Genomic DNA, 26,556 nt, shown 5'->3' with positions numbered 1-26,556 from the left:
TTGTTAAATTATCAATTTCTGTTGAGAATAATAATAAAAAAACGAACGAATTCCAATCAGGGCCAACTTCACATCTGGGTAATTTTTTAACATCAGAATATGCCTAATGAAGATTAACCACGAGTTCCCTGTGTCATTTCCTTCCTCCTAAGCCCTTGTCCCACACCCTTCCATGAGAAAACTCTGACTCGAATTCTATTCATTACCAAATATTTAAAATTATATATATATTGAAAAGGAATCAAATTCAGCTCGACTCATGTCTTCTAATTGATTTGTTCAATCATTCCAGGTGTATGGCTTTATTGTGAACAGATCTCTTCATACAAAGAGGATTATAAAAATGTATCAGTACATATAATTAACTATAGCAACTGTCTCGAGTTGTTTTTTTCCTAAACAATGTAGAACATGTCTATACAACAATAAATACCTGAAACTGCACTCCCCCGACTGCCTAATGCTGCAAAATTGAAATTCTACCGTTCCAGATTCTGATGAATTCAGCTCTACTCGAACATACACCAGAGAAAAAGAACAAGCGATAGATGGCAGAATTTCCATAGAGTCATCAACGGACATGGAGTGATAGGCTTCATCTCAAACTGTATAGTTGTTTCGAAGGGCCAGCAGCCATTTGGTTGAGCAGAAACGTTATGTTGAAACACCAAGGTCTCAGCCTGCAATACATCAAACTGATTTAATTGAACTATAGCACAGCATGCAACAATGTATGGAAAATTAAGAATTACTCTCAACCTCTTCTCAGTACCGAAGTGGAAAACCAAGCTTTTGCTACAATGTGAGTTGGTGTGAGAACACCATAGGGTGTATTAGGTGCATAGATCTCAGTGTACAATCCAGTTTCTATTCTGTATCATTGCTCTTACATTTTTTGTGGACATAAGCAATTGGAAGTAACTAGCTTAAACTTTGTCTTATAGTGCTTTTCCATTTTATAGTTTTGTTTATTTGTCACTACAACGTCATCCACACTTTTATCTCCATAGCATTCATGCATGTGACTCACTTCTTTATGTATACAGAGTGGTATCACTTCCAATAAATTTGTTTAGTTTTGACATCCCCTTATCATGTTGGGTTCGACAATACCAGAATGCAAAGTATATTTACTAAATTAAAAACTCATAGGGAGAACACTAATTGCTCGCAAGTAATATAATTAAAGACGATAGATGCAACTGTTTAGCTTGATGATAACAATTGTTAAGCTAAACTTACCCGTATTCATGCAAGTATTTGTGCTAGACAATACCAATTGTTAAATAAACCAATTTTCAAGCAATTTTCAAACTTACAAGCCAATTCATAAACTCTAAAACAGAAGTGTTTCTCTCGTATCCTAGCTATGTTCTGGGGCAATGCAGTTATCTTTCACTAAAATCTTTTTGCTTATCCAAAAACAGAAAAGATACCTAATAGAAAAGATTCACGAATTCCATGGTTGTGACAAAGAGACATCCGGAATAGATGCCTGCAGTCCTTGTTTGCCATGTATAGCAGATTTTAGCACATTATATTGCTCGGTCACAGAATTATGGAGCGCATGTGTGTATGCCTCCTTAGCCTGCTAAAGTGAACAACCACCTCAGTTAGAATCACTCGCAATAAATAATGTGCATGGAGATGTTGGGAACTAATAAGAACATAAACAGGTGAAGCAACTGTCTACACATGGCAATGACGGAACATGACTTGTCTAGAATTTCTTGTAATCTTTGCAATATTAACAAGAACTAAGATAATTTGAAATATTAACAAACCAAATAACTTATGCATTGAATCAGAAACAAGTTCAACACTGAGTGAGGTGGATAACATTTTTTTTATCAGTAAATAAGAATTCTATTGATAATAGGCAAAGCCACAAAGGACATATACAAGAGCCACACTTAGGCATGACTGTCTAAAGTGGAGTGGATAAAGAGTAATGCTACATACAGTTAAAAAATGCGCAAGCGCCACGTAATCAATTTGTAAAAAAGTGGGTCCACTATTAAAAAATTAATTTTTATTTTTTATTTTTTATTTTTCTGTGGGTCCAGTATTTACTCACTTTTTTCAAATAGATTGTGAGGCGTTTGGGCACTTCACAATTACAAATATCATTTATCAGGAGTAAATAAGGTGCAGTCATTAGCATCGTCAATTATGCACCAGTGTCAATATGAATTTAAAAGTGATAATTTTATCAAAGATCAAATAAGGTGTAGCCCAAAGTATACACAGGCTGTATACTAGTGCAGTCAATGTGTTTCTTATAAGTGATAATTTAATCAAGAATCAAATAAGGTGTTGCCCAAAGTATACAGGTTGTATATTACTGCAGTGAAATTTTTTTTATATTAATACTTATAATCATGCTATTTGCAGTCTTGTGCAGAAATAAGGGATGAACGTTCCTGAGACTAGTAGTGATGTGTTCTATTTTCTGGTGCACACAGGAATTTGCATTATTCTACCACCTAGGTGTATTTTTTAGTTAGATAAAATGGATCTCCATTGCCCAAGCTATCAAACAGATGGAAGTTGGTAAGGCAATGTAAATTGCAAATGCACTTAATGCATATTAACGACAGCATTTTTCAAATGTAAACTAAAACAGCTTCTCATTGCCCTACGTAAATTACTTTAGTGTTTTTTTTTTTTTTTTTTTTTTTTAGTTAATAAGAATTTTATTACCAAGCATAGGCACAGCCCAAGTATACAGGAAGTATACAAAGGAAATACCTACTACACACTAGAAAGCAGGAAACTACGACAGAAACAGATTCAGTCCATTATCATCATTCCTTACAAAGATCCTAGCCCACAAACTCAAAGTAGAAAAGAAAAAATAACGAGGATCTTCAAAAGAACGCTCTTTATCTTCAAAGCATCTTCTGTTCCTTTCCAGCCAAATACACTACATTAAACACAAAGGAATCATTCTCCATCTGGCAGCAACACTTTTCCTTGCCTCAACACCACACCAACATGCAAGGAGATCCACAACTTCCTTAGGCATCACCTAATATGAACCTGTCCGACCAAGGACCTCATTCCACAAAGATTTTGCTACCTCACAATGCAAAAAAAGATGATTTACAGATTCACCATCCTTCTTACACATGACACACCAATCAGCTATACACCAACCACGTTTTCTAAGGTTATCCGTGGTCAATACTTTCCCAAGAGCAACCACCCAACCAAAGAACACCACCTTAGAAGGTACTTTCACCCTCCATATGCTTTTCTAGGGAAAAACACAGCCAGCATGAAAATTAAGCACCTTATAAAAAGAACTGACTGAAAACCTGAAATTTCCAGCACGATCCCGCAAAAGCCTGTCCTCTCTTCCCTGCATCACATTAGAATTATAAATTCTTCCCAGAAAATCTGAAACAACAATCACTTCCCAGACATCTACATCTCTAATAAAGTCCACATTCCAAAGAATATTATTATCCATGCATCGAAGATATTTAGCCACAGCAACATTTTGATCCCTTGCAATTCTGTAAGAGATGGAAAATCTGATTTAAGAGCTGATTCTCCACACCAAATGTCATGCCAAAAGAGAATCCTCTTCCCTTCCCCCACCTTAAATTTAATATGCTTAGAAAACTCCCCCCAACCTTTCCTAATGCCCTTCCATAAACTCACCCCATACACTCCTCTTAACTTCATTAGAACACCAATCCCCCCAGCCACAGCAACAACATTCTTCCAAAAAGCATTTCTCTCTTCATGAAATCTCCAAAGCCATTTCCAAGGAGTGCTTTATTAAACAACCTCAAATTTCTCACCCCCCAATCCTCCACAAGAAACCAGTTGACACACCTTATTCCAACTAACCAAATGAAACTTATTTTCCTCTCCAATTCCTCCCCATAAGAAATTATGATAAATTTTCTCAATTCAACTAGCACAGCCGACAGAGGGAAAAGTGAAAGAAAATACGACAACGTACTCTTTATCAAAGTAATTCTTCCCCCTTTAGACAAATATAACTTTTTCCATCCAACCAACCTTCTCTCAATCTTCTCAATAACCCCATCCCAAATCAAAACAGAGGAGCCCCCAAGAGGCAGTGAAGCAATCTTACACTCCAAGATATTAGCCAAAACAGAAATATTACCTACAGCCACTGGAACAATTTCAGACTTGTTAAGGTTAATCCTGAGACCCGAGACAGCTTCAAAACATAACAACAATGCTCTCAAACATAACAACTAAGTGAATAACTTTAGTAGTTAAGCTAAATCTTTATGGCATATAATTGCACAAAAATTTTCTAAGTTCCTGCACTTCATCAGTCAAAATTTAAAATTAATTTAAGCAGAAAACCCATGAACACTACCTCTATCACTAATCAAGTTTCCAGGCATTTCATGAATCACTCCATCAAAAACAACTGAGGTAGACTTCTGATAAAATCTTGTTTAGAGTACGGACTTCTGCATTTAGAATGATTGATTAATAATAAGCAGTATGATGATATGCGCTATTTTGCAGTCATTTTCTTTGAAGGCTACTCCCCAATTTCATTTATCTAAGCAGAAGCTCGGCTTGGATCAGAGCTGAACAAGATTGATTATTTCATCTTTATAATGGTCACTGTATAACTATTGAATATGCACAATTTTTTAGTCATTTTCTTTTAAGGCTACACCCCAATTTCATTTATCCAAGCAGAAGCTCAGGATCAGAACTGAACAAGATTGGTTATTTCATCTTTATAATGGTCATTGGATAACTACTGGCTTGGTTATAAACGATAAGTAAACATTGAAAATTAATTGGCACTGTTTAACAGTTCTATAAATCATAGTTCAGCAAAAGGGGAAATCCGATAAGAGCAATCATAGAATCAAAAAATCGGTAGAAAAATATATTACAGGAACTATATTTTTTGTGGGTATTTCAGGAACTATATTATTAACCAGGCAATTGAAGACCACCATTCTATGTGGAACCAACCTCTTCAGGATTTTCACAGGCAGCAGAAATTTCAGAGAAGTTGATGCCCGGTGCCACTGATACACCAACTCCATGAAACGAGATGACTCTTTCCTCCCCAATCTCTTTTTCTACCTGGGAAGAATGTATTGGTCACAAGAGTGGAAAATAAGGAAAAATATAAAATGCCAAGTTAAAGACAAGGACATACGTGGGGTGGCGGAGGCATTATGTCATGACACAATATTGCCAGTGGGTATATATGCCCTGGAGTACCAGAATGTTCTGCAAGCCTTCTCATATTGTCCACTGAAGAAGCATCAAAGGGTGCCTGACCCCCTTATATCAGTATGAAAGAACTTAATGGCATCGTGAAAGTAGACATAAGATGTCATACGAAAGCTTTTTATTAAAATAATGAACATTTTTTAAAGAAATAATGAACATTTTTTGTCAGATAAATAATGTCATACCGGATGAACTTTTTCCCTAGCTAATCACCTGATGTAAGAAGCACGTTTGCCTTCCTTTTGTATTATTGCAAGGCATTTTTTCCTCACAACATATAGGAAGTGGAAGAAACTTACTGGGTACCATTCTTGTGTTTGAGGATATGGTCGGTCCCTCCCACCACTTGGTGCAATCCATATAATTTGTGATCCACCCCTGTATTAGAGAAGAGCCAAGTGATAGAAGAAAAAAATGGAGATATTTTAGAGCTTTAGGGAAATAATACAGCCAAATATAGAGATGCAGATACGTTTTCAATCTTTAAACAAGCATGAATACATTCATATCTTAGGCAATCAACCAACTACAATCACCTACCAACCTTTTTTTTTTTTTATGGGTAATCAAGAATCTTAGGGGATGCTTGGGGAATAAGATAAGATGCAAAATCTGTGAATAGTAGTGAAATGGTTTGAGTTATGATATTTATGGGTTTTGAGAAATGAGAGAGAAAAAGTTGAATAAAAATATAATAAAGTTAAAATCTTGTTAAAATATCATTTTTTAATATTATTTTTGTTTTGGAATTTGAAAAAGTTGAATTAGTTTTTGTGTTTTGTTTGGAAATTTGAGAAAGTTGTAATGATTAGTTAATGATTAGATGAAAAGGTTGAAGTTTTGAAATTGAAAAGTGTTTGTGTTTGAGTAATGTTTGGGAAGAAAATGAGATCAAATGTGATTGGATGAAATGAAACCATCCCATCTTCCAAACAACCCCTTGTTCATAAGAAAAGGAAGGGCATAGCCCAAGTACACATAAAGTATACATGACAATCACCCACCAACTTCTACGGATGTTAGAACCTAAAATCCAAGTTTAATGATCAGTGTGAGCTGGGATAAAGAAGCAAAAAGAACATTTAGATTTCGCGAAAAATGGTAATCCACAATGAGTTTGTGTGTGCATGTCTTGCATGCATGTATAGGTGCAAGAGTATTTCTTGTGTCCGTTCCACAAGTCCAGAGCTTACTCATATAATTTGGAGTGTGTGTGTATTTGTGTGCATGTGTGTGTATGTCTTGTGTGCACCTGTAAGTGTGGACAATTAATAAAATGTAGCAAAAAAGGCAAAGAGGGGCACCTTCCTAGAGCCAGGAAGTCTACAAGAGCAACACCCCAAAAGCACCAAGGGAATTTAAATCTCTCTTCTTCTTTTTTCTTTTTTTTTTTCTTTTTTTTGAGGAAATTTCTTGGAGACAAAAATCCCGGGTTCTTTGGCTGAAAGAAGGTGACAAGTGCACGAAATGTTTTCACCGTATGGCGAATTTCCAATGAAGAAATAATGCTATTGAGGTTCTTCATGATGGTGATAACATCATTTCAGATCAAGAGGTCTTTAAGGATCACATTGTCAAGTTTTATGAGAAGCTGTTCAGTGAAGAATATGCTTGGAGGCCAAAGCTTGATGGACTGTTTTTTGACTCCATTGATAAAGCAAGTGCAGATTGGTCGGAGAGAGCTTTTGAATCTTTGATGAGGATGAAGTTCTTGATGTGGTTAGAGGAATGGCAAGGGATAAGGCCCCGGGTCCAGATGGTGTTTCAATGGCTTTCTTTCAATCTTGCTCCGATATAGTGCGGGATGATATTATGAAATTTTTTCTTGAATTTCATACATTTATGAAATTTGAAAAAAGTTTAAATGCTACTTTTATAGCACTTACTCCCAAAAAGGTAGGGGCTGTGAGGATGCGGGATTTTCGGCCTATAAGTTTGGTGAATGGGGTTTATAAGATAATCTCTAAGGTGTTAGCTAATTGTATGACTGTGGTGTTGGGAAACATTATTTCAAAATCGCAAAATGCCTTTGTAAGAGGGAGGCAAATTCTCGACTCGGTTTTAGTTGCTAACAAATATGTGGACAGCAGAATTAATTCTAATGAATCTGGTATTTTGATTAAATTGGACATGGAAAAAGCATATGACCATGTTAGTTGAGATTTTCTCTTGTATTTGCTTGGGAGATATGGTCTTGGGTAGAAATGGTGCATGTGAATCAAACACTGCATGTCGATGTCAACATTTTCTATTTTGGTGAATGGCACTCCAGCTGGGTTCTTTAATAGTTAATGTGGTTTGAGACAAGGAGAACTGCTATCTCCTTTTCTTTTTGTCTTGTCATAGATGTTTTGAGTAGAATGTTGGAAGCGGCAGTTGAAGGAAGGCACTTGTCGGGTTTTGAGGTGGGAAATGAGGAAAGGAATAGCATCAAATTATCTCATCTTCTTTTTGCCGATGACACATTGATTTTCAGTGAGCCCAACCAAGAACCTATTCGATCTTTGAGAGCATTGTTGTTATGTTTTGAAGCTGTCTCAAACTAAGGATCGACTTAAACAAGTCTGAAATTGTTCCTGTGGGTGCTGTGGGCAATATTTCAGATTTCGCTAATATTTTGGAGTGTAAGATTGCTTCACTGCCACTGAAGTATCTTGGTCTTCCATTGGGTGCTCCTCACAAATCTGTTTTGATATGGGATGGGGTGATTGAGAAGATCAGGAAAAAGGTTGGCTGGATGGAAAAAGATAGATCTGTCTAAAGGGGAAAGAATTACTTTGATAAAGATTACATTGTTTAATCTTCCCACATATTTTCTTTCACTGTTCCCTTTGCCGGCTGGGGTTGCTAGGAGAATAAAGAATATTTATCGTAATTTCTTATGGGGAGGAAAAGGAAAGAAAAAGAAGTTTCATTGGTTAGTTGGAACAAAATTTGTCAACCAGTTTTTGTGGAGGTATGGGGGTTAGAAATTTGAGGTTGTTTAATAAAGCACTCCTTGGAAAATGGCTTTGGAGATATCATGAAGAGAGAGATGCTTTATGGAAGAATGTTGTTGCTGTTAAGAGAATTCCTTAGGACCGGTCCGGCTGATTTTGGCCAAATAACAGCCTGCCAATCACATAGTTACACGTATGACTTCCACCACATTTATCCTAAACCAGCAAACATCATAAAACCTTTTTTGCTTGGCTATCACTTTTCTTACAGACCTATCTTTTTTGCTGGCTTCATTTGCCCATCCAAGTAGAGCTCTTGTTCAAATGCCATCATACACATGGCAAGAAATTGAAGTGAAACAGCGACGCCGAGTTCGATTTTTTTGCAAAAGCTTTCAATTTTGTTTGCCTATGCTTTCGATTGCCCAGATTACAAGCATACTATAACAATTACAAAGTGGTGAAAATCAAACCATCAAGTGGGCGATGGGAACGGTGGTGGGTGACAGCTTGGTGGGCGACGTCGAGTGCATAGAAAAGACGGAGACAACCTGCTGTGGTGGGCAATGGCTTGGTGGGCGACGACTATGAGGCGTTTTGCATTATTCAGATTTCCAGAAATTGTCTATTAAATTACTTTCCTCAACCAATTATGACGGGCCATAAGCATTGGTTTCTTGCTTTTTTGGTTTGGTTTATATGTTTCTGGGTCGCTCTTATTAGTATTTGATTAGTTTCTCAGATGGGTTGCTGCTTCTCTGTCGTCGTTCATGGACCTGTGAAGTGGGTAAGGGATTTCGGTGGGAAAGGATTACAGGTTCGAGGGAATTTCTGAAGGTTTTCTCTCTCTCTTTTCATTTGTCATGGGTTTTTCGAAAGAATGAAAGGAATTCGACCAGAGGGGCACTTTCTGAGCTGCGTTGGCATCGGACCGAGGGCGGTGCACAGAGAGCAGTGAGGAAGAGAAGGGCAGAGGGCAGTGCAAATGAGAAAGGGGCTAGTAACACATATGACCTTGATTCTCTATGGTGGAGTGTATTTCTCTTACAGTGTTTTTTCTTACGTGGCTTGAGTTGAATGGGCTGTTTTGTGGGATTTACAGCCGGACAGCTGGTAAGCATTTCTCTGCTGTTAAATATGGGGAGTGGATGGGGGAATTGGCGTTCTAAAGAAGTTAGAGGAGCGTATGGGGTGAGTTTATGGAAGTTTATTAGGAAAGGTTGGGGGGAGTTTTCTAAACATATTAAATTTAAGGTGGGGGAAGGGAAGAGGATTCTCTTTTGGCATGACATTCGGTGTGGGGAATCAGCTCTTAAATTAGATTTTCCATCTCTCTACAGGCAGACAAGGGATCAAAATGTTGCTGTGGCAGATTATCTTCAATGTACGGATAATAATATTTTATGGAATGTTGAGTTGTTGACTTTATTAGAAATCCAAATGACTAGGAAGTTAATGTTGTTTCAGATTTTTTGGGAAGGATTTATAATTCAAAAGTGATACAGGGAAGAGAGGATAGGCTATTGTAGGACTACGCTGGAAATTTCAGGTTTTCAGTCAGTTCTTATTATAAGGTGCTTAATTGTCATTCTGGCTGTGTATTTCCATGGAAAAGCATTTGGAGGGTGAAGGTACCTACTAAGATGGCGTTCTTCATCTGGGTGGTTGCTCTAGGGAAAGTATTGACTATGGATAATCTTAGAAAACGTGGCTTGTGTATAGCCGATTGGTGTGTCATGTGCAAGAAGGATGGAGAATCTGTAAATCATCTGTTTTTACATTGTGAGGTGGCAAACTCTTTGTGGTATGAGGTTATTGGTCGTACAGGTTTATTTTGGGTGATGCCTAATGAAGTAGTGGAGCTTCTTGCATGTTGGTATGGTTGTGAGGTGAGGAAAGATGTTGTTGCCAGGTGGAGAATGATTCCTTTGTGTTTAATGTGGTGTCTATGGCTGGAAAGAAATGGGAGATGTTTTGAAGACAGTGTCTTTTGAAGATCTTCGAAACTTTTTTTTTTATACTTTGAGTTTGTGGGCTAAGATCTTTGTAAGGAATGATGAGAAAGTACTGAATCTGTTTCTGTTTTAGTTTTCCTGTTTTCTAGAGTGTAGTAGGTATTTCCTTTGTATACTTCATGTGTACTTGGGCTATGCCTATTCGTGATAATAAAATTCTGATTTAATTATCAAAAAAAAATTATTCCAAGCAGCAACCAACCCAGATGAGGCATAGTTGCACTTTATTGCTATCAATTTTATTATAGCACCTACTGCTTTGGCTAATTATCCACGCTTTTCCAAGGGTGATTTCTATTTATGTATGACCAGGTCTAAGGACTTATCCATCCCCCTAACTCCCCTCATTGAACCCTGAATTTAGGGCTGTAATCAAGCCGAGCCGAGCCCCTTTTTGGTTTGTCGAGCTCAGCTCGATTCAAAATGCTCGAACCCGAACTCGAGATTTTTTTTTTTATTCTTTGTTCGAACTCGACTCGATAAGCTAAACTCTCAACTCGAGCTCGAACTCGTCTCACAAATGAGTTCGAGTCGAGCCGAGCTCGAGCTTGAGTTTAAATTGTTTTTTTTTAATAAGATTTAATAATTAATAAATAAAATAAAATAAATAAAAGAACTAATATTAAATTTATACAACTAACAAGTAGAACCTCTATTGAATTATAAAAGTTAAAAAAATTTAAAAATAATTAATACCTAACTAGTTGATATTTATCCAACATAACAATATATTATACGCCTACATATATTATTAATACATACACTTAATATGATAGCATATATCTATTTCATATATGGTTCTCACATACTAGTATACGAAATTATTAAATTTTATCGACTAATTATTATACAAATTATAAAATATACATATAAAGCATATTCACTATATAAACATAAGTAATTAGATTACATATTATATATTTAATTATAAAAGTGGTATGCTTATATTATTAGCTAATACATACATACATACATGTATATATAGGTGTATGTATATATTTATCAATATATGAATAAGTTTTAATCGAGTCGAGCTAACGAGTCGACTCGAGCCTAAACAAGCCTTAGCTGAGTCGAGTCGAGTTTTATCGGGTATGTGTCATTTACAAATCGAGTAGGTATCTGTTTTTACGAACGAGTTTTTTTTTTTCACGTGTTGAATTCGATTTCAGTTTAACCGAGTGATTACCGATCAGGATATCGAATAGACTGGTTCATTTACAGCCCTAACCCTGATCCAATGAAAGATCTGCCAAGTGCTTGCAAGTGTTATTGTGTACTCTCCAGAGGCATCACCAAACCATTCTGAACACCACATCAATCCAAACAAGAAGTGTTAGGCAAACTTGACAAACTGACACATTTTTCCATACTTGACTTTTGTCAGACATCCAAACAGGGACTCTGCAAATAAAGTTCTACAGAAGACTATTCAATCGAGACCACTATAATAAATTCTCCACAATTCTTAAACAAATTCGAGGAAAGACAGACAACAGATATGCAAATAGAAAAAGACCAAGAAAAAAGGCATAAGATCTAACAGCCCACCCTCTGAAGAATCAAATGAATGAATAAAAAGATGCATGCCTAGAAAAAAACCATGATAATGAGAAACAAGATATGACTTCCAATGGTATTTAATCCCCTTGCCATGGATATTTTATGGCCAAGACTTTGATCGGACTGACAGAAGTAAAGGTACCTTAAAAGCAAAGCCATTTCCTTCAAACTTCGCGTGTTTGCTTTTCTTTTCATCTCAACAAATTCAGGGACATCATTCATGTGCTTTTTCGAGTATACACAGATAAGATTCCTAACAAAATGCACAGAGGATAATATTATCATATTCATTGGACTTTGAATGGGCATATAAGAGCATAATTACAATATGAAGTATCACAAATTTCAAAATCACCTTCCCATGCTGAAGGGCTTGCAAAGAGGATCTATCAAAACTCTATCACCTGCTACATAGGTCTGCAGCACATCAAGCACAAGTTTGTAATGTCAACATTTTCAAATGCGCAATGCTCTATGATTGAAAGGGTTAAAACAAGTTTCACCATGCGCTCAGCAATACTTGGGTTTGTTGCTTCAAGTAACAATGCAATGACAGCTGGGTCTGCTTCAGTTTGGTGGTTTGACATCAAGACAATATTATGACCCTATAATCAATTGCATAAGGTAAGTATTTTCACCCAAAATAGTCAATTAAACATCAAGAAGTATGTGAAGATCATAGATTGGTAAGAGTAAACAATGCTTCAAAACCATAAGAAGCACATACGACATGCAAGCTATCCCAGTTACTTTTGGGTATTAGTTGAGTGAGATTGGATGGTAAAAACGCCCATAGGCTTCTCTGTCATGCAAACTTCCAGCCGTAATTTCTTAGCCGAGAATAATAAAGGAAGCACAATGCAATAGGTTTATAATTATGAAAGTTCACCCATACAAATCAAATCAGTTGCTTCAGACAGGTTTAGCCTTACCAAGTCCAAACTAACCAAGAATTGTTCTAAATTGCAGAACACAACCAACTCATGACTTAGTAGAACCAAACAAAACCAGGCCATGAAAAGTTCATGCCAGTTCATTATGGAAGTAACTTGTTTAAAACCTTTCTACCTCACATAAGCTATATGATAAAAGAAAGAATTTGCTACATATAAATTTTCTTCCATGTTTTCCAATCATTTGCTTATCCTACCTTCATTATACCTGACTACAACCCTTTAGCATTACACGTCAACTTTCTAGCCTATACAGCCCCTATACAAACAAATAAACAGACACACAAGTTTCAGCAGAGCACTTTGTAGAGTTGTATACGCACAAAAAACGAGGATTTAATTACATTTTTTTTTTTAAGTCTGTGAGGAAGAGATAATTGAACAGACTTCAGGAATTAGCAGCATCACTGAACAACCCTGTAAATGAAAACAAATAAAAATACTGAAAATAGACACCTGCTGAAGCTTTTCTTCCATTTCATAGAACAGGGAAATGTTGCCAACATACGAATTTCTGCATTGAAGATTATAGGTTCAGTGATAAGGTAACAAGAGGGAAGTGAGATATTGTGGCCTAATGAATTTCTTTCAATATGTATAGATCCAAACGGTAGCCACTAGTTTCAGAACTAAAATACATGCTAACTACTATAGTAATATTCAATCATTAGGAAAAGGACAAAAACATATTAGTTCAATTGGAAAGAAAACACTGAACTTCGTCTGCAACCATAAAAGATAAGAAGCCATCAAGAACATTTCTGTAATGAAGTAGACGATTCACTCTTTATCAGAGGACACCATCAATAGACAGATTCACTATTTCCGACTGAATCCATTAGGGGGAACTTGGATTTATGTGACACCCATGCAAACTACAATAATCACTCCGATAAGTAGATGAGAATGCTGGACTGTAGGATACTCAGTTGGGGGCACCCTTTAAGATGAAGTAGACAATTCACTATTTATCAGAGGACACTATCTATAGACAGATTCACTATTTCTGACAGAATTCATTAGTGTGAACTTGGATCTATGTGACACCCATGCAAATTCCAATAGTTACTCCTATAAGTAGATGAGAAAGCTAGACTGGCGCCTAATTAGTTGGGGGCTCCCTTTAAGGTGAAATCCATCTAGGATGGGTCTTGGAAAAGATGGAACATCGCTTCGCTGGGTGGAAGCAGCAATACTTATCCAAAGGTGAGAGGTTTACTTTTATTAAAAGTACCCTCTCTAGTCTTCCAACTTATTGTTTTGTTATAGTTAATATGAGATTGGGACGGCAGGGATTATTTGTAAATTAGACATGGAAAAGGCATATGATCATGTAAATTGGGACTTTCTTATCTATCTATTGAGGAGGTGTGGATTTGGGGAAAAATGGTGTAGGTGGATTAGATGGTGCATTGCAACAGCAAGATTCTCAATTTTGATTAATGGCAGTCCAGAAGGTTTTTTTAACAGCTCGAGAGGTCTAAGACAAGGGGATCCACTATCCCCACTCCTCTTTGTTATCATCATGGAAGCCCTGAGTAGGATGTTAATGGCTCTAGTTAACAATGGTTTGTTGGCTGGTTTTTCTGTGGGTGATCTGAATAGGGGCATTATCTCAATCTCTCATTTACTTTTTGCTGATGATACTTTAATTTTCTGTGAGGCTGATCAAGAACAACTTAGAACTCTGAAAGCGTTGTTGTTATGCTTTGAAGCAGCATCAGGTTTGAGAGTAAATTTTGATAAATCAGAGTTAGTACCAGTTGGGAATGTGAGTAGATCTCGACAGTTGGCTAACACGTTGGGGTGTAAGGTAGCCACTCTTCCTATGACATATTTGGGTTTACCGTTGGGGGCGGCTTCACGAGCCATAGCTATATGGGATACAGTTATTGAGAAAATAGAGAGAAGATTGGCTGGATGGAAGAGACTGTACTTGTCGAAAGGAGGCCGGGTGACCTTGATAAAGAGTACTCTTTCTAACTTACCCACTTATTTTCTGTCTTTGTTTACAATTCCAGCTTCGGTGGCGGCAAGGATTGAAAAACTGTATCGCGATTTCCTTTGGAGTGGTTTGGGGGATGAATTCAAGTTTCACCTAATCAAATGGGACACGGTTTGCAGACCAATTTCTTCAAGAGGATTGGGGATAAAGAACTTGAGAAAATTCAATCGGGCTCTTCTAGGAAAATGGTTTTGGAGATATAATATGGAGCCGGAAGCTTTATGGAAAGTAGTAGTTCACAGTAAATATGGCAGCCTATGGGGGGGATGGTGTACTAGAGAGGGGAATGGATCGTATGGAGTGGGGATTTGGAAGCGAATAAGAAGGGGATGGAATCTGTTTGCCAACCATACTAAACTTTTGGTGGGGGAAGGCACACGTGTAAGTTTTTGGAGGGACATTTGGTGTGGGGAGGAGGCATTGAAGGACGCTTTTCCTTGTGTATATCAAGTGGCTTGTGACCAAGAAGCTTCAGTCGCGGACCTTTTGGTTCGCTCAGGGGACCATGTTCACTGGAACGTCACTTTTTATAGAGCAGCACATGATTGGGAAGTAAACAGTTTTACAGATTTTTTCAACCTAGTGTACTCTATGAAGTCGAATGGATTGCATGAAGATAAGCTGTGGTGGAAATATACGAGAAAGGGTATTTTCTCGGTTCGCTCTTATTATAAGGCCCTTACAGCTATACCGAATGCTCCGTTTCCATGGAGAAGATTGTGGAGGAATAGAGCACCGCCCAAATCACTGTTCTTCATTTGGACAGCAGCCCTGGGTAAGATTCTGACTACCGATAATCTGCGGAAGCGGCGGGTAATCATTACTGATTGGTGTTGTATGTGTAAGAGAGCTGGTGAGTCAGTGAATCATCTCCTGCTACATTGTGAGACAGCTAGAGCCATGTGGTGTGAAGTATTCCGTCGTGTAGGGTTAAACTGGGTGATGCCGAAGTCAGTAGTTGAATTACTAGCCAGTTGGGCGATGCCGGGGGGAGATCTACATATCAAAGCTGTGTGGAAGATGGTACCTATCTGCATTATGTGGTGCATTTGGCAAGAGCGAAATGAACGAACTTTTGAAGACAAGGAGAGGACAACGGAGGAGCTTTGTATCTTTTTTTTCAGCACTTTATTTCTGTGGTCGCTAGCTATAGATTTTAATGGCCTAAATGTACATGAGTTTCTAGTGACTACTGTAGCTACCTAGATAGGTCTTACCTCTTGTATACCATCTTGTGTACTCGGGCTATGCCTATTATTATTAATACTACTGTTTACTTATCAAAAAAAAGTTAATATGAGATTTATTCCAAGTAAATAGTCTTCCAACTTATTTCTTGTCTCTCTTCCCCTCCCTGTTGGTGTAGCTTTGTGTCTTGAGAAACTTTATACAAGTTTCTTGTGAGGAATTGAAGATGAGTTCATGTTCAACCTAGTCAAGTGGTCACAGGTTAGAACCCCAGCTTCGTTAGGTGGTTTATGGATAGAATTTTATTCTATAACACTGTGACACCCCATCTTTTGAGTATAGTTAATTAAGTTGATGAAAAAAGATAATTGTTTCCTATTAAGGAAAAATGTGATAAAATTTGAACTTTTCTGAGATTCTCATTAAATTATTTACAAGCGGTGCCCAAATCAGAAATAGTAATCTTGAGTATTGCTGCGTCACGATTTTTATTTTTGGTCTAGGCACGTGCGATTATGAGTATACCTAATGGACTCGAAACTAAAGTCATGTTTGGGACAGTTGAAGGTACCTACTAAGTTGGCATTCTTCAGTTGGGTGGTTGCAGTTGTTCTAGGGAAAGTATTGACTACGGATAATCTTAGAAAACATGGCTTGTATAGCCAATTGGTGTGTAATGTGCAAGAAGAATGGAGAATCTGTAAATCATCTGTTTTTACATCATGAGGTGGCAAACTCTTTGCGGTATGAGGTTATTGGCCAAACAGATTTATTTTGGGTGATGCCTAAGGAAGTAGTGGAGCTTCTTGCATGTTGGTATGGTGTGCGGTAAGGAAAGATGTTGCTGCCAGGTGGAGAATGATTCATTTGTGTTTAATGTGGTGTCTATGGCTAGAACAGAAATGGGAGATGTTTTGAAGACAAGGAGCGCTCTTTTGAAGATCTTCGAAACTTTTTCTTTTGTACTTTTGTGGGCTAAGATCTTTGTAAGGAATTATAAGAATGTAATGGATCTGTTTCTGTTTTAGTTTTCCTGTTTTCTAGAGTTTAGTAGGTATTTCCTTTGTATACTTCAAGTGTACTTGGGTTGTGCCTATTCGTGATAATAAAATTCTTATTAATTATCAAAAAAAAAAAAAGTAATGTTTGGGAACCAAAAGTTTCTCAAATTTTTTTTGATAGTTAATAAGAATTTTATTACCAAGCATAGGCACAGCCCAAGTACACAGGAAGTATACAAAGGAAATACCTACTACACACTAGAAAGCATGAAACTGCGATAGAAATAGATTCAGTACATAATCATCAATCCTTACAAATTCTCAAAATTTTTCTTAAAACTTTCTACACTCAATCCAAACATCTTTATTCCAAAACAATCTTGATCATTAAAAGATAACCTCGACTTCTGTAACAAACAAAAACAAAACTTCCATTATAAAAGAATCATCATACAAATTTTCTTCACTTCATATTCTCAAGAGGGTTGGAAACTTTTGGCATGACCGTGAGCCCAACATGAACACAACATCCAATTATAGGATTATGACTCTGCATAATCAAGCTAGGGTCAATTACGGTTGACCTGAATCTAACCTAATTAATAATCAGATCATGTCGGATCAACTCGCAATACCAAGGGTAACCCAACTGGCCAAAAAAGGGTTAATTGCAAAATCAGTGCTTGAGTTTTCACAGATTTGTGAAACTCTCTAAGTTTCTAATTTTAGCAATTAGCTCCTTGGGTTTACAATTTTTTGCATTTAAGTCACTCTTTACATCTTCCATCAAAATTATTAACAGCATGGCATTACAAAGCCAAGTCAATAAAACTTCAATCATTTCTTTCTCGCCAAATACACTGCATTAAGACAAAATCACCTTTGAAAATGTCACCCTTTTATTCAACAAGCAAATAGATCCACCACTCATCAAGACATGACTTATGAGTTATGTCATGGTGGGGTAAAAAAATTCCCCCACTTTTGTTGCACATGCAACACCAACTAACCACCGTGAGATGTCGTTTCCTAAAGTATCAAGTGAGCATCTTCCATAGAGCAGTCGTCCATGCAAAAGATGCCTCTTTAAAGGGAGCCTCATTCTATCAAATACACTTCTACGAGAAAGGAGTACTAATAAGGGGAGAAAAAGGACACTACAGAAAGATTTGATTTTAAACACCATTTCTAGAAAGGGCCCAACAAATCTTGTCTTCCCCACCTCCTCTTCACCTGATGGAATACGACATATTAAAAGATGAAGTGAAGAAAATCCACCTGATGGATAAGATTTACGTGCCATTGATGAGAGTCATGACAAAGCCGTAAGTGATAGGCCACCAAAGAATCCTTTAAACAAGCAATATTAAATAACTCTGAAAAGGCTACATTAAATGTCTAATCCTCACACCACACATCCTGCCAAAATATAGGGAGAGAACCACCCACCCCCACAACTATCATTATTTAATATCCATTATTTATTTAACTACCATATTATTTAATAGACCCACAGAAGATTAAAGAGGAGGTAATCAAATGCATGACTAATTACTTGGAAAGCCTACTCATACTATGTGAATCATGATAACTCATCAAATAACAAAACTGAGTTAAGGTCTTCAGTACACCCAAATATTAATCCAATGACTAACATGATGTATAAGATTTTAAAGACTGCATCAACTTCATCAACAATACATATTCATCAGGAAAGGCATGCACATTAATTAGAGAAATGACAGATTATACACCCAAACATGTGGAAATATGTAAAGCAAGCCAGGTCATTAATTTTCAGGCACAATATCAGTCAATACAAATAGAAGAAGATGGAAGTACATGGATGCTGTCATCTCACCTGAAATCAACTAAAGGACGAATGTAGTTTTGACCGAACAGGTAGTAGTCAAAAGGTTCTCTCAGTGCTTTGTGATATGGTGAGAAATCAAAAGGTTCCTGACATATTTTACAAAAATCCTTAAAAGCTCATAACTCATATCCAATATATGCATACTGTAGATGAACATACTTTAGAGATATATAAATATAATGATAGAGTTAAAAAATACCTCAACATCAGAGAACATGCGATCCAGTGCAACAGTCATATTTGACAACACTACCTCATCAGCCCTTGGATTTCCACTTTCAAAAACCTAAAAAAAAAATTGATAAGGGACAAACATTTCATCAAAAACGCTAAAATGAGTACGCATATTACTATGTGTCTTATTATTAATACTTTAGTTGCTAAGTTATAGATCCAGTGAGGCTTGAACTCACGTCTTCACCTTACACTTGAACAGGGAGGAGGTGCAATTTGAGAAAGAGCAAGGAGGTGGCCAGGTGGCCACCCTTTTTTTTTTCCATTTTTTGAAAAAAAATAATTTTATAATATTAATGGTTTTTTGTTTGCATTAATTTTTTTATAATTCCTATATGCTCTGCAAAATTTTATAAAATTCCAATATACTTAGAAATGTCTCTGCAATTTTTTTTCCTATAGTCCAAGAATTTTGTATAATTTATATATATTATTTATTTTCAAGAGTGTGGCCTCACCAAAATTGAATCAAAACTAAGTTTAGGAGAAATAATAAACTTATTAATATAGATCTCAAAGTTTTTTATTATATAATATTAGGTTTCTTAATATGAAATCCAAAGTGAAAACACGAAAAATCATTTAAGGTTAGTAATCTATATGGAAAATAGTTAAGAGGTTTTATCCTCTCAATTTTATTGAGCAAGAAAAAATTTATTTAAGGTTTCAATTATAGTATTATATGTTTAATATGGCACAAAAATATCTAGAGTTTACGTTAAACTTAATAAACTAGTTTATGTACTAGAATGAAAGACGACATTTTAAAAGATCAATGATAGTTTCTATGAAGCAAATAAATTCCAAATATTTCATTACAAAAAGAATAATGGATAAATATTATTTCTTGAAGCATCATCATCAAAAATATGAAACATATATTACAACATTGTATTTTTAGAATTTTCTTTCTACGTGCATATTGCAAATTATCGATATCTAATTTTATATATAGTTATGTTTTTATGATTTTTGAATCTCAATGTGTCACACATTAGAAAATTTGCTCCCCCCCCCCCCCCCCCCCAACAAAGAGAAATGGCTGGTTCCGCCACTGGGAAGTGTGATGATGTATGCATTGGGTCCAGTTGTTTTGTTAAGTTATACTATCTGACTTTTTTAGAATTAAGGAGACTTTGTTTTCAGTTTCTTTAAAGTCCTGAACTTGTTATAGATGCTTGCTTTAGATATATACCACAGTATCTCACCAGCAGATTCTAAGTACAACTGCAAAATTGTCCACATATATACCTATGCATTGTACTTAAAGAAAAAAAACAATGGCTCTCAACTAAAAGAATATATGCAGTAAAACTTGAGCGTATGCATATTTAGTTACCGCAGTTTTATAATTGTGGTACAATACTTCCATCCCTAAAGCAATATCTGGAGGCAGTTTTCCTGCTTCTCTTTCCTTCCTGATTCCCGCCAGCAACTCTATGGAAAAATATTCAACATCAGGCACATGAAAATGAAAAGAAGACAAGGTTTAATAAAAATATTATTAAAAGAATGTAATGATGAAGAGACCAGCAAATTTAGAAATTAAAAACAAGAACCTCAGGTATCCACTTCAAACATCCAAAGCAATTATAACCAGCATTCTATTTTGCAAGTAAAATATTATTTTCATTGGCACTGGGTGTTTTGAACAAAGTCCCAACTAATGTCAAGGATGCACATGCCCGGCAAGGAGTTTCCCACAAGTGCACTTTGGGTAATTCAAGGGGAAATTCCCCAAGTCCGATGGCCCCACGAAATCATTTGCACCCAGGGTTCGAACCTTAGACTTGGAGGGAGTATATCACCAAGATCAATGCTCTTACCACTTGAGCCAACCCTAGGGGTTCTTTTGTTTTTTTATAAGTAAGAAATTTATTGAAACCACATAATTAGGCATAGTCCAAGTACACAAGAAGTATACACGAGAAAACACCTAATTACAAGCTAAAACTGAAAAACAGCATGAAATTCATTGGGACTAAACCCATCCATTACAAAAACAGAATCCCAAAGCAACAAAGAGTGAAAAAAGAAAGCCCTAACCCCATCCACCGAGCATTCTCTTTGTCAAAACAGCAACCATTCCTCTCATTCCAAATACAACACATGAGACAAAGAGGAACCATCTTCCAAACAGCCACTATTTGATGATTTCTTTGAACTCCTTTCCAACAGGCCAAAAGATTTACCACAATCTTAGGCATCACCCAAGCAATGCCAAGCTTGGCAAAGACCTCATCCCACAAAGCCCTCGACACTTCACAATGAAGAAGGAGATGATCTGCTGATTCTACAGACCTTTTGCACATAAAGTAACAATCCATTACAACAATACCGTGCTTTCTCAGCTTATCAATAGTAAGGATTTTCCCATGAGAAGCTAACCACCCGAAAAAACGGACCTTTAATGGCACTTTGCATCTCCAAATATATTTCCAAGGGATAAAATCAGTAGAAAGTATTTAATTTCTACTGATTCTCCATATCTAACTGTACATATCTCAACTCCATTCAAAAATGTAGGGTGAGACCTGGCTAGCAATTATGAGCCAAAACCCTGAAAACAGCTGGGTTCTTGAACCATTCCCAGCATTATTACTAAATCACATCCTCTTCATTCTACTTTTTCTACTCTTTCTTCAACAGTTCTCACTTTTACAAGTTAATTTAGAAAACTCTAATGAATTTTCCCTGTAAGCTCAAGTCAGACAACGAAAGAGAAGAAAAAAGAGCAAGGACTTGTTTGGTAGGGCTTTCGCATTTTAAAAGTTGCATCTTCTTTGAAGCAGTTGCAGCTGCTCTGAGAAGCAACCAACTTCCTTGAGCTGCTTTCAAACATTGCCCAAAATGACTAAGCCGCTTCATAAAATTGGCAAAAGGCTAAAATACCCTTGGTTATAAAACATTCTACAAGTAGCTATTGGTTATTGAAATCTGAATCATCCTTGGGGAAGCACCCAAACAGGGCAAAGACAATAGGGACTTTAATTAGTTTTGAAAAGCAAAAGTAGGCGTTCTCCTTCAGGGCTTGCACCAAGGTATTGATCAACTTTATTAGGCGTTGCACCAAGGAATTGATCAAAAAACGTTAGGCATTACACCAAGGTGACAGATATACTCTTTTTTCTTGATAATATTAATGTGACAGATATATGCCCAAACAAGTAATGTCAGGTCTATTTAACTAGCTCTAATTGTCCTAACTAATTTTTGTTAGTTATGAATCAAGCTGTCAATGCTTGGATATGTTAAGTTCTGCACTCCCATGACTCCTGCCCCGGAATGTTGAATGAAATAGGTGGCCTCACACTAGCAAGTTGCTCATCACCAACTTTCCGGTAACATTACTAGATTCCTCGTACTCAAAATTCAACTAACAATATTACAGAATCTTCAATCATCCAACAATCTAGGCTCATGATGACAATAAAAAATAGCATGGAAGGAATACAGAAAAATGTTCAATTTATTAAAGCTTAAATATAGCAATTCCATCCCTAAAAAAACCACGTGTAGAATTCCTCCCCCTTTGAGACCCTGCATAATATTCTCACAAGTGCAATTTCATCCCAAAACCCTCAGGAAAATTTCCTTGCACAAAATATAACTTCAAGCTTCATCTCCCTCACTCTATCACATGTGTTCCCAACAAGTAAAATCCAAACAGGATTCCAGAACCCATGACTCACTAGAAGTCCTCTTACCCTGACAGCTTCAGACAATCAACAGATTGACAACTCTTTCATTCTTTATAAAGTTAAGTACATGTTTGAGATTGCGGTGGGTAATATAACTTTTATCTTAAGGCTTATAATTGTAGAGTTTAAAGTAATAAGCACTATTATTAAAACGTTATTTAAAGTTTGGTAACCATATGTCTAAAGCACTTCCAAACATATTACATTTGTTTGGAAACATATTACATTTGTTTGGAAACAAATTTAAAAACTGCTTTTTGAAGTAGAAATGAAATAAAAGGTCTTTGAATTTTTAAAGATGGAAAATGCTATCTATACTTATAATTTTATTTACATAACCATATGTGCTAATGTGTCAGATATTGAAAATGATAAAAATTTTAAAATTCAAAATTTGAAATTCAAATTAAAGTAAAAATACTGATAAAATGAGACTGTCACTCAATAAGATAAGAGAAGGGCAAAGTTGTAATTATATGAAAGTTATATGGGTATTTTTGCCCGCTAACATTTTTTTAAAAGTGTAACAGCATCCCGCAAAAATTCGGAAAAGTACGTTTGAGGCTTGAAACGTACTTTTTAGCTTTTTTTATATTAAAAAGTACTTTAATATAAATCAACCAAACAACCTAATTCTATCATTAAAGTGTTTTTAAGCTATTTAAGAACTGTTTTAAGACTCCTAACGCAACCCCAAATAGGCCCTAAATAAAATCCAAATGGGCGTGAAAACCAACGATGCAAAAAAAACTCTACTCTTTTGAAACTACAGATTCACGACTCAAATAATGTCCCTCGTTATTAGGAAACTCCCCATGGAGAAGTATAGAATTAATTGATCTTGGGGTGAAAATGAAATGAAGACCCTAATATTGATTTGAGCATAAATTATTATCATAATCATAATCACGTTTATACTTATAAAAAAGGGAAACATACATTACCTTTTTTTATAAGTAATAAGAAAATTTTATTGACAAGTAAATAGGCATAGCCCAAATATACAACAAGTATACCAGAGAAAACACCTAAATACAAGCTAGGAGCTAGAATAAGCTAAAAGAAAATCATGAAGATTGTCTCCATTCAAAACAAGAGCCTTCACCCAAATACACAAAGTACCAAAGAAAAACAAACTCTCCAAGTTCTCCCATCGAACGTTCTCCATCTTCAAAGCACTGCCCATTTCTCTCCAACCATAAAGATCACATTGAACATAACGGGATCATCCTCCAAATAGCAACAATGCGATGCTTCCCCTTAAAACCTTGCCAACAAGCAAAGAGATCCACCACTAGCTTAGGCATCACCCAAGCAATACCCATCCTACCAAAAATCTCATCCAAAAAGTCCTAGCCACCCCGCAATGAGAAATAAGTGGTCAACAGATTCACCATCTTATTACTTATTACCAACCTTAGAGAAACTTATCAAAAAAATCATATTTATACTTATACAAAAAGTGGGAATTACTAAATTACGATTCTAAAATTCGTGACAATTATAAAACACACCCTAGCAATGTTCCAAATAACTCCATTCCTTCCCCTTTCCTCGCAATATATCAGTCGAGAAAAATAAGTGAGCATGTGACCTATCCAAAGATTTTATTTTATGCAAGTAAAGATGATTTTATTAAAAAGCACTACAGGCGCAACCCAAGTACACATAGATGAAATCCTAGTTAAGGAAGGGAAGAAGAGCAATAATTCAGCAGATTTTACTCTCATGCAAAGATTTGAGCATAGAAGACATTTAATTCTAGCAACGTTCTTGACATATATACAACGCAACTGTGAAGATTGAGAGAGACTTATCAAAGATTCAAAAAATATGTAATAATAAAGAAGCAACTAAATAAATTTCAAGTGAGCTCATAAGAAAAAACAGAAACAAAAATGCTCATAATCAAGAAAAATATCTGAAATTCTGTTGATTAAACTTGGTAGCGAATTATATGGGGAAAAAATGGGACAAGACAATATGGCAATCAATTATAAAGAAACTCACTATCTTTAGCATGCAAGCCAAGATGCGATATCATGTGAACTTTAATGGCGAGAGTGGGGGGAGGAAGAAGGATTAAAAAGAAAAAGATCTGAGTTTCAAAACGTCTGCTATTACGCCAAAAATAAATGCAACAACTACGCTCACTTGAGATTATCTTCTTTTACAATCTAGGGGAACCGAAATTTGGAATTGAAAAAGAAAAAAGAACAGCTTGGCTCGGCTAACCCAAGTTTCCATACTACTGCAAAGTTAATGCTTCAGCATCGGAAGATTTAATTTTCAGAATAGGACTTTCCATGTTATCTCCTCCAAATCTTTTTAGCAAAGAAACTAGCAAACAGTGAATGCAGCGCAAGATTCGATATGCAAAGCATGATTCTCTCATTCGCCCCCACCAAGATCTCTCAGAAACCACTGGAAAAAGTGAAAACACAAACGTCGGAACAAAGAAGGAAACCGTCCCGAAACCGAACCTTCTTCGGAGCTGGCATGGAGAAAGGTGCGGGAGAGGCTCGGTTCGTTCCTACTTTCTTCAGGCGAGGAGGCCTCATGGGCGACATTCTTGTCAGTAGACTCCTTGTCCCGAACTATCTCCGCCATGGCTCTCACATTCAAACTGGGAGAAAGACACGGAAAAACCGGCATCCGCACACCGAATCGAACAGAGAGCGAGCAAAGACTGGAAGCAGCAAGATAAGAAGAACAAGAAGAAGAGAAGGATAAAGAAACCCTATGTGCGGTGGCTGTGGAGATGGAAAATGTGGAGGATGGCGTAGCAGAGGGGATAAACATATTCAGAATCTTCTTTATTATTTATGAGGAATTTTTTCTGTTGATTTTCCAAAGCGGAGAGCAGAGAAATTTGCCTTGCCCGTACGCTTTCGTTTCTTAAGGTGGGCTGAGGCTAGCTAGAGAGTCAGAGCCTCAGAGGGACAATGAGTGTGTGAATAGAGAAGAGAGAGAAGTCTGGGATTGGCGGGCCGCGGGCGCACGTGCTTTATATATACCAGAACAGACGACGTCGTCAGACCTAGTGGAGGACGGTTTTGGATTGGGGCTGAAGGGGACAAGTGGCAGAGAATGGGGGTGCAGGTAACGGGAGATGTGATGGTGGAGACTGGTGGGTCCTCCTCTATGTGTTTATCGTCTCAGAGAATGGTGGAGCCCAGTTCCTGTCTTCTTCTCCTTCGCAGTTCGCAATCCTTGCATCCGCTTTTACATAGAAACGGTTTATCTCATTTTATTCAATCCAAACTCATCCTTACAATTTTTAAAAATTTTTATATAAAATATAATAAATATTTAATTTTTTTAATTTTAAAATAATAATAATATTAAAAAATAATATTTTAATAATATTTTATTCAATTTTCATTTAAAACTATCTCGTTTTATCTCATCTTACTATCTAAACTATACCTTATTAAACGTTATCAAACTGTAAACTAGTTTCGTTTAATTATACATTTCAAATAAGATAAAATAAGATGAAATGAGATAAGATATTTCTGTTGAAAGTTAAATAAAATATTATTAGAAAAATAATATAGACACAAAAGGATCCCATGTCTTCTCCTATTTTTTTTCCTCTTCCTTTCTCTCCCTCCAAATTTTTTTTCTCCCCCCCTCCCCATGGCGGCCATGTAGAGCATGGGTGGCTGGAAGAGCAAGGGTTGGTCGCCAGAGGAATGGGAGCTCAGTGGTGGTGGTTCGGTGGCGTGGGAATAGCGTATGGCGACGCTATAGTGGAGAACCCATGAGGCCCCATTCGGGAGATGATCTTAGGAGGAGAAGGGGGCTGCCGCCCGGGGGAGGCTTTGA

The 26,556-nt window shown here is 36.6% G+C and overlaps 1 protein-coding gene across 5 annotated transcripts; it reads right to left on the bottom strand.

The window, feature by feature from the left end:
* Positions 1-246: 246 nt before the first annotated feature.
* Positions 247-25,714, bottom strand: LOC122280678 (glycerol-3-phosphate acyltransferase ATS12, chloroplastic-like). 5 transcript variants are annotated; one of them, XM_043091656.1, is made up of 13 exons: positions 25,209-25,713; positions 20,364-20,461; positions 18,990-19,076; positions 18,779-18,876; positions 13,180-13,237; positions 12,274-12,375; positions 12,126-12,187; positions 11,913-12,023; positions 5,553-5,631; positions 5,177-5,296; positions 4,987-5,100; positions 1,437-1,591; positions 247-695 (listed from the first exon to the last, which is right to left on the bottom strand). In XM_043091656.1, the coding sequence occupies exons 1-12, from the start codon at positions 25,525-25,527 to the stop codon at positions 1,451-1,453; spliced, it is 1,389 nt and encodes a 462-aa protein (XP_042947590.1). In that variant the 5' UTR covers positions 25,528-25,713; the 3' UTR covers positions 247-695; positions 1,437-1,450. The 5 variants fall into 5 exon arrangements, 4 of the variants coding, with proteins under 4 accessions (XP_042947590.1, XP_042947589.1, XP_042947591.1 ...); XM_043091655.1 differs by having other exon boundaries at positions 247-680; XM_043091657.1 differs by having other exon boundaries at positions 247-680; positions 1,437-1,588.
* Between the last annotated feature and the right edge of the window lie 842 nt (positions 25,715-26,556).

This window comes from Carya illinoinensis, chromosome 11 (assembly GCF_018687715.1).
Source record: "Carya illinoinensis cultivar Pawnee chromosome 11, C.illinoinensisPawnee_v1, whole genome shotgun sequence".
Classification (NCBI taxonomy): Eukaryota; Viridiplantae; Streptophyta; class Magnoliopsida; order Fagales; family Juglandaceae; genus Carya; species Carya illinoinensis.
This window is presented reverse-complemented; position numbering and strand designations above follow the sequence as displayed.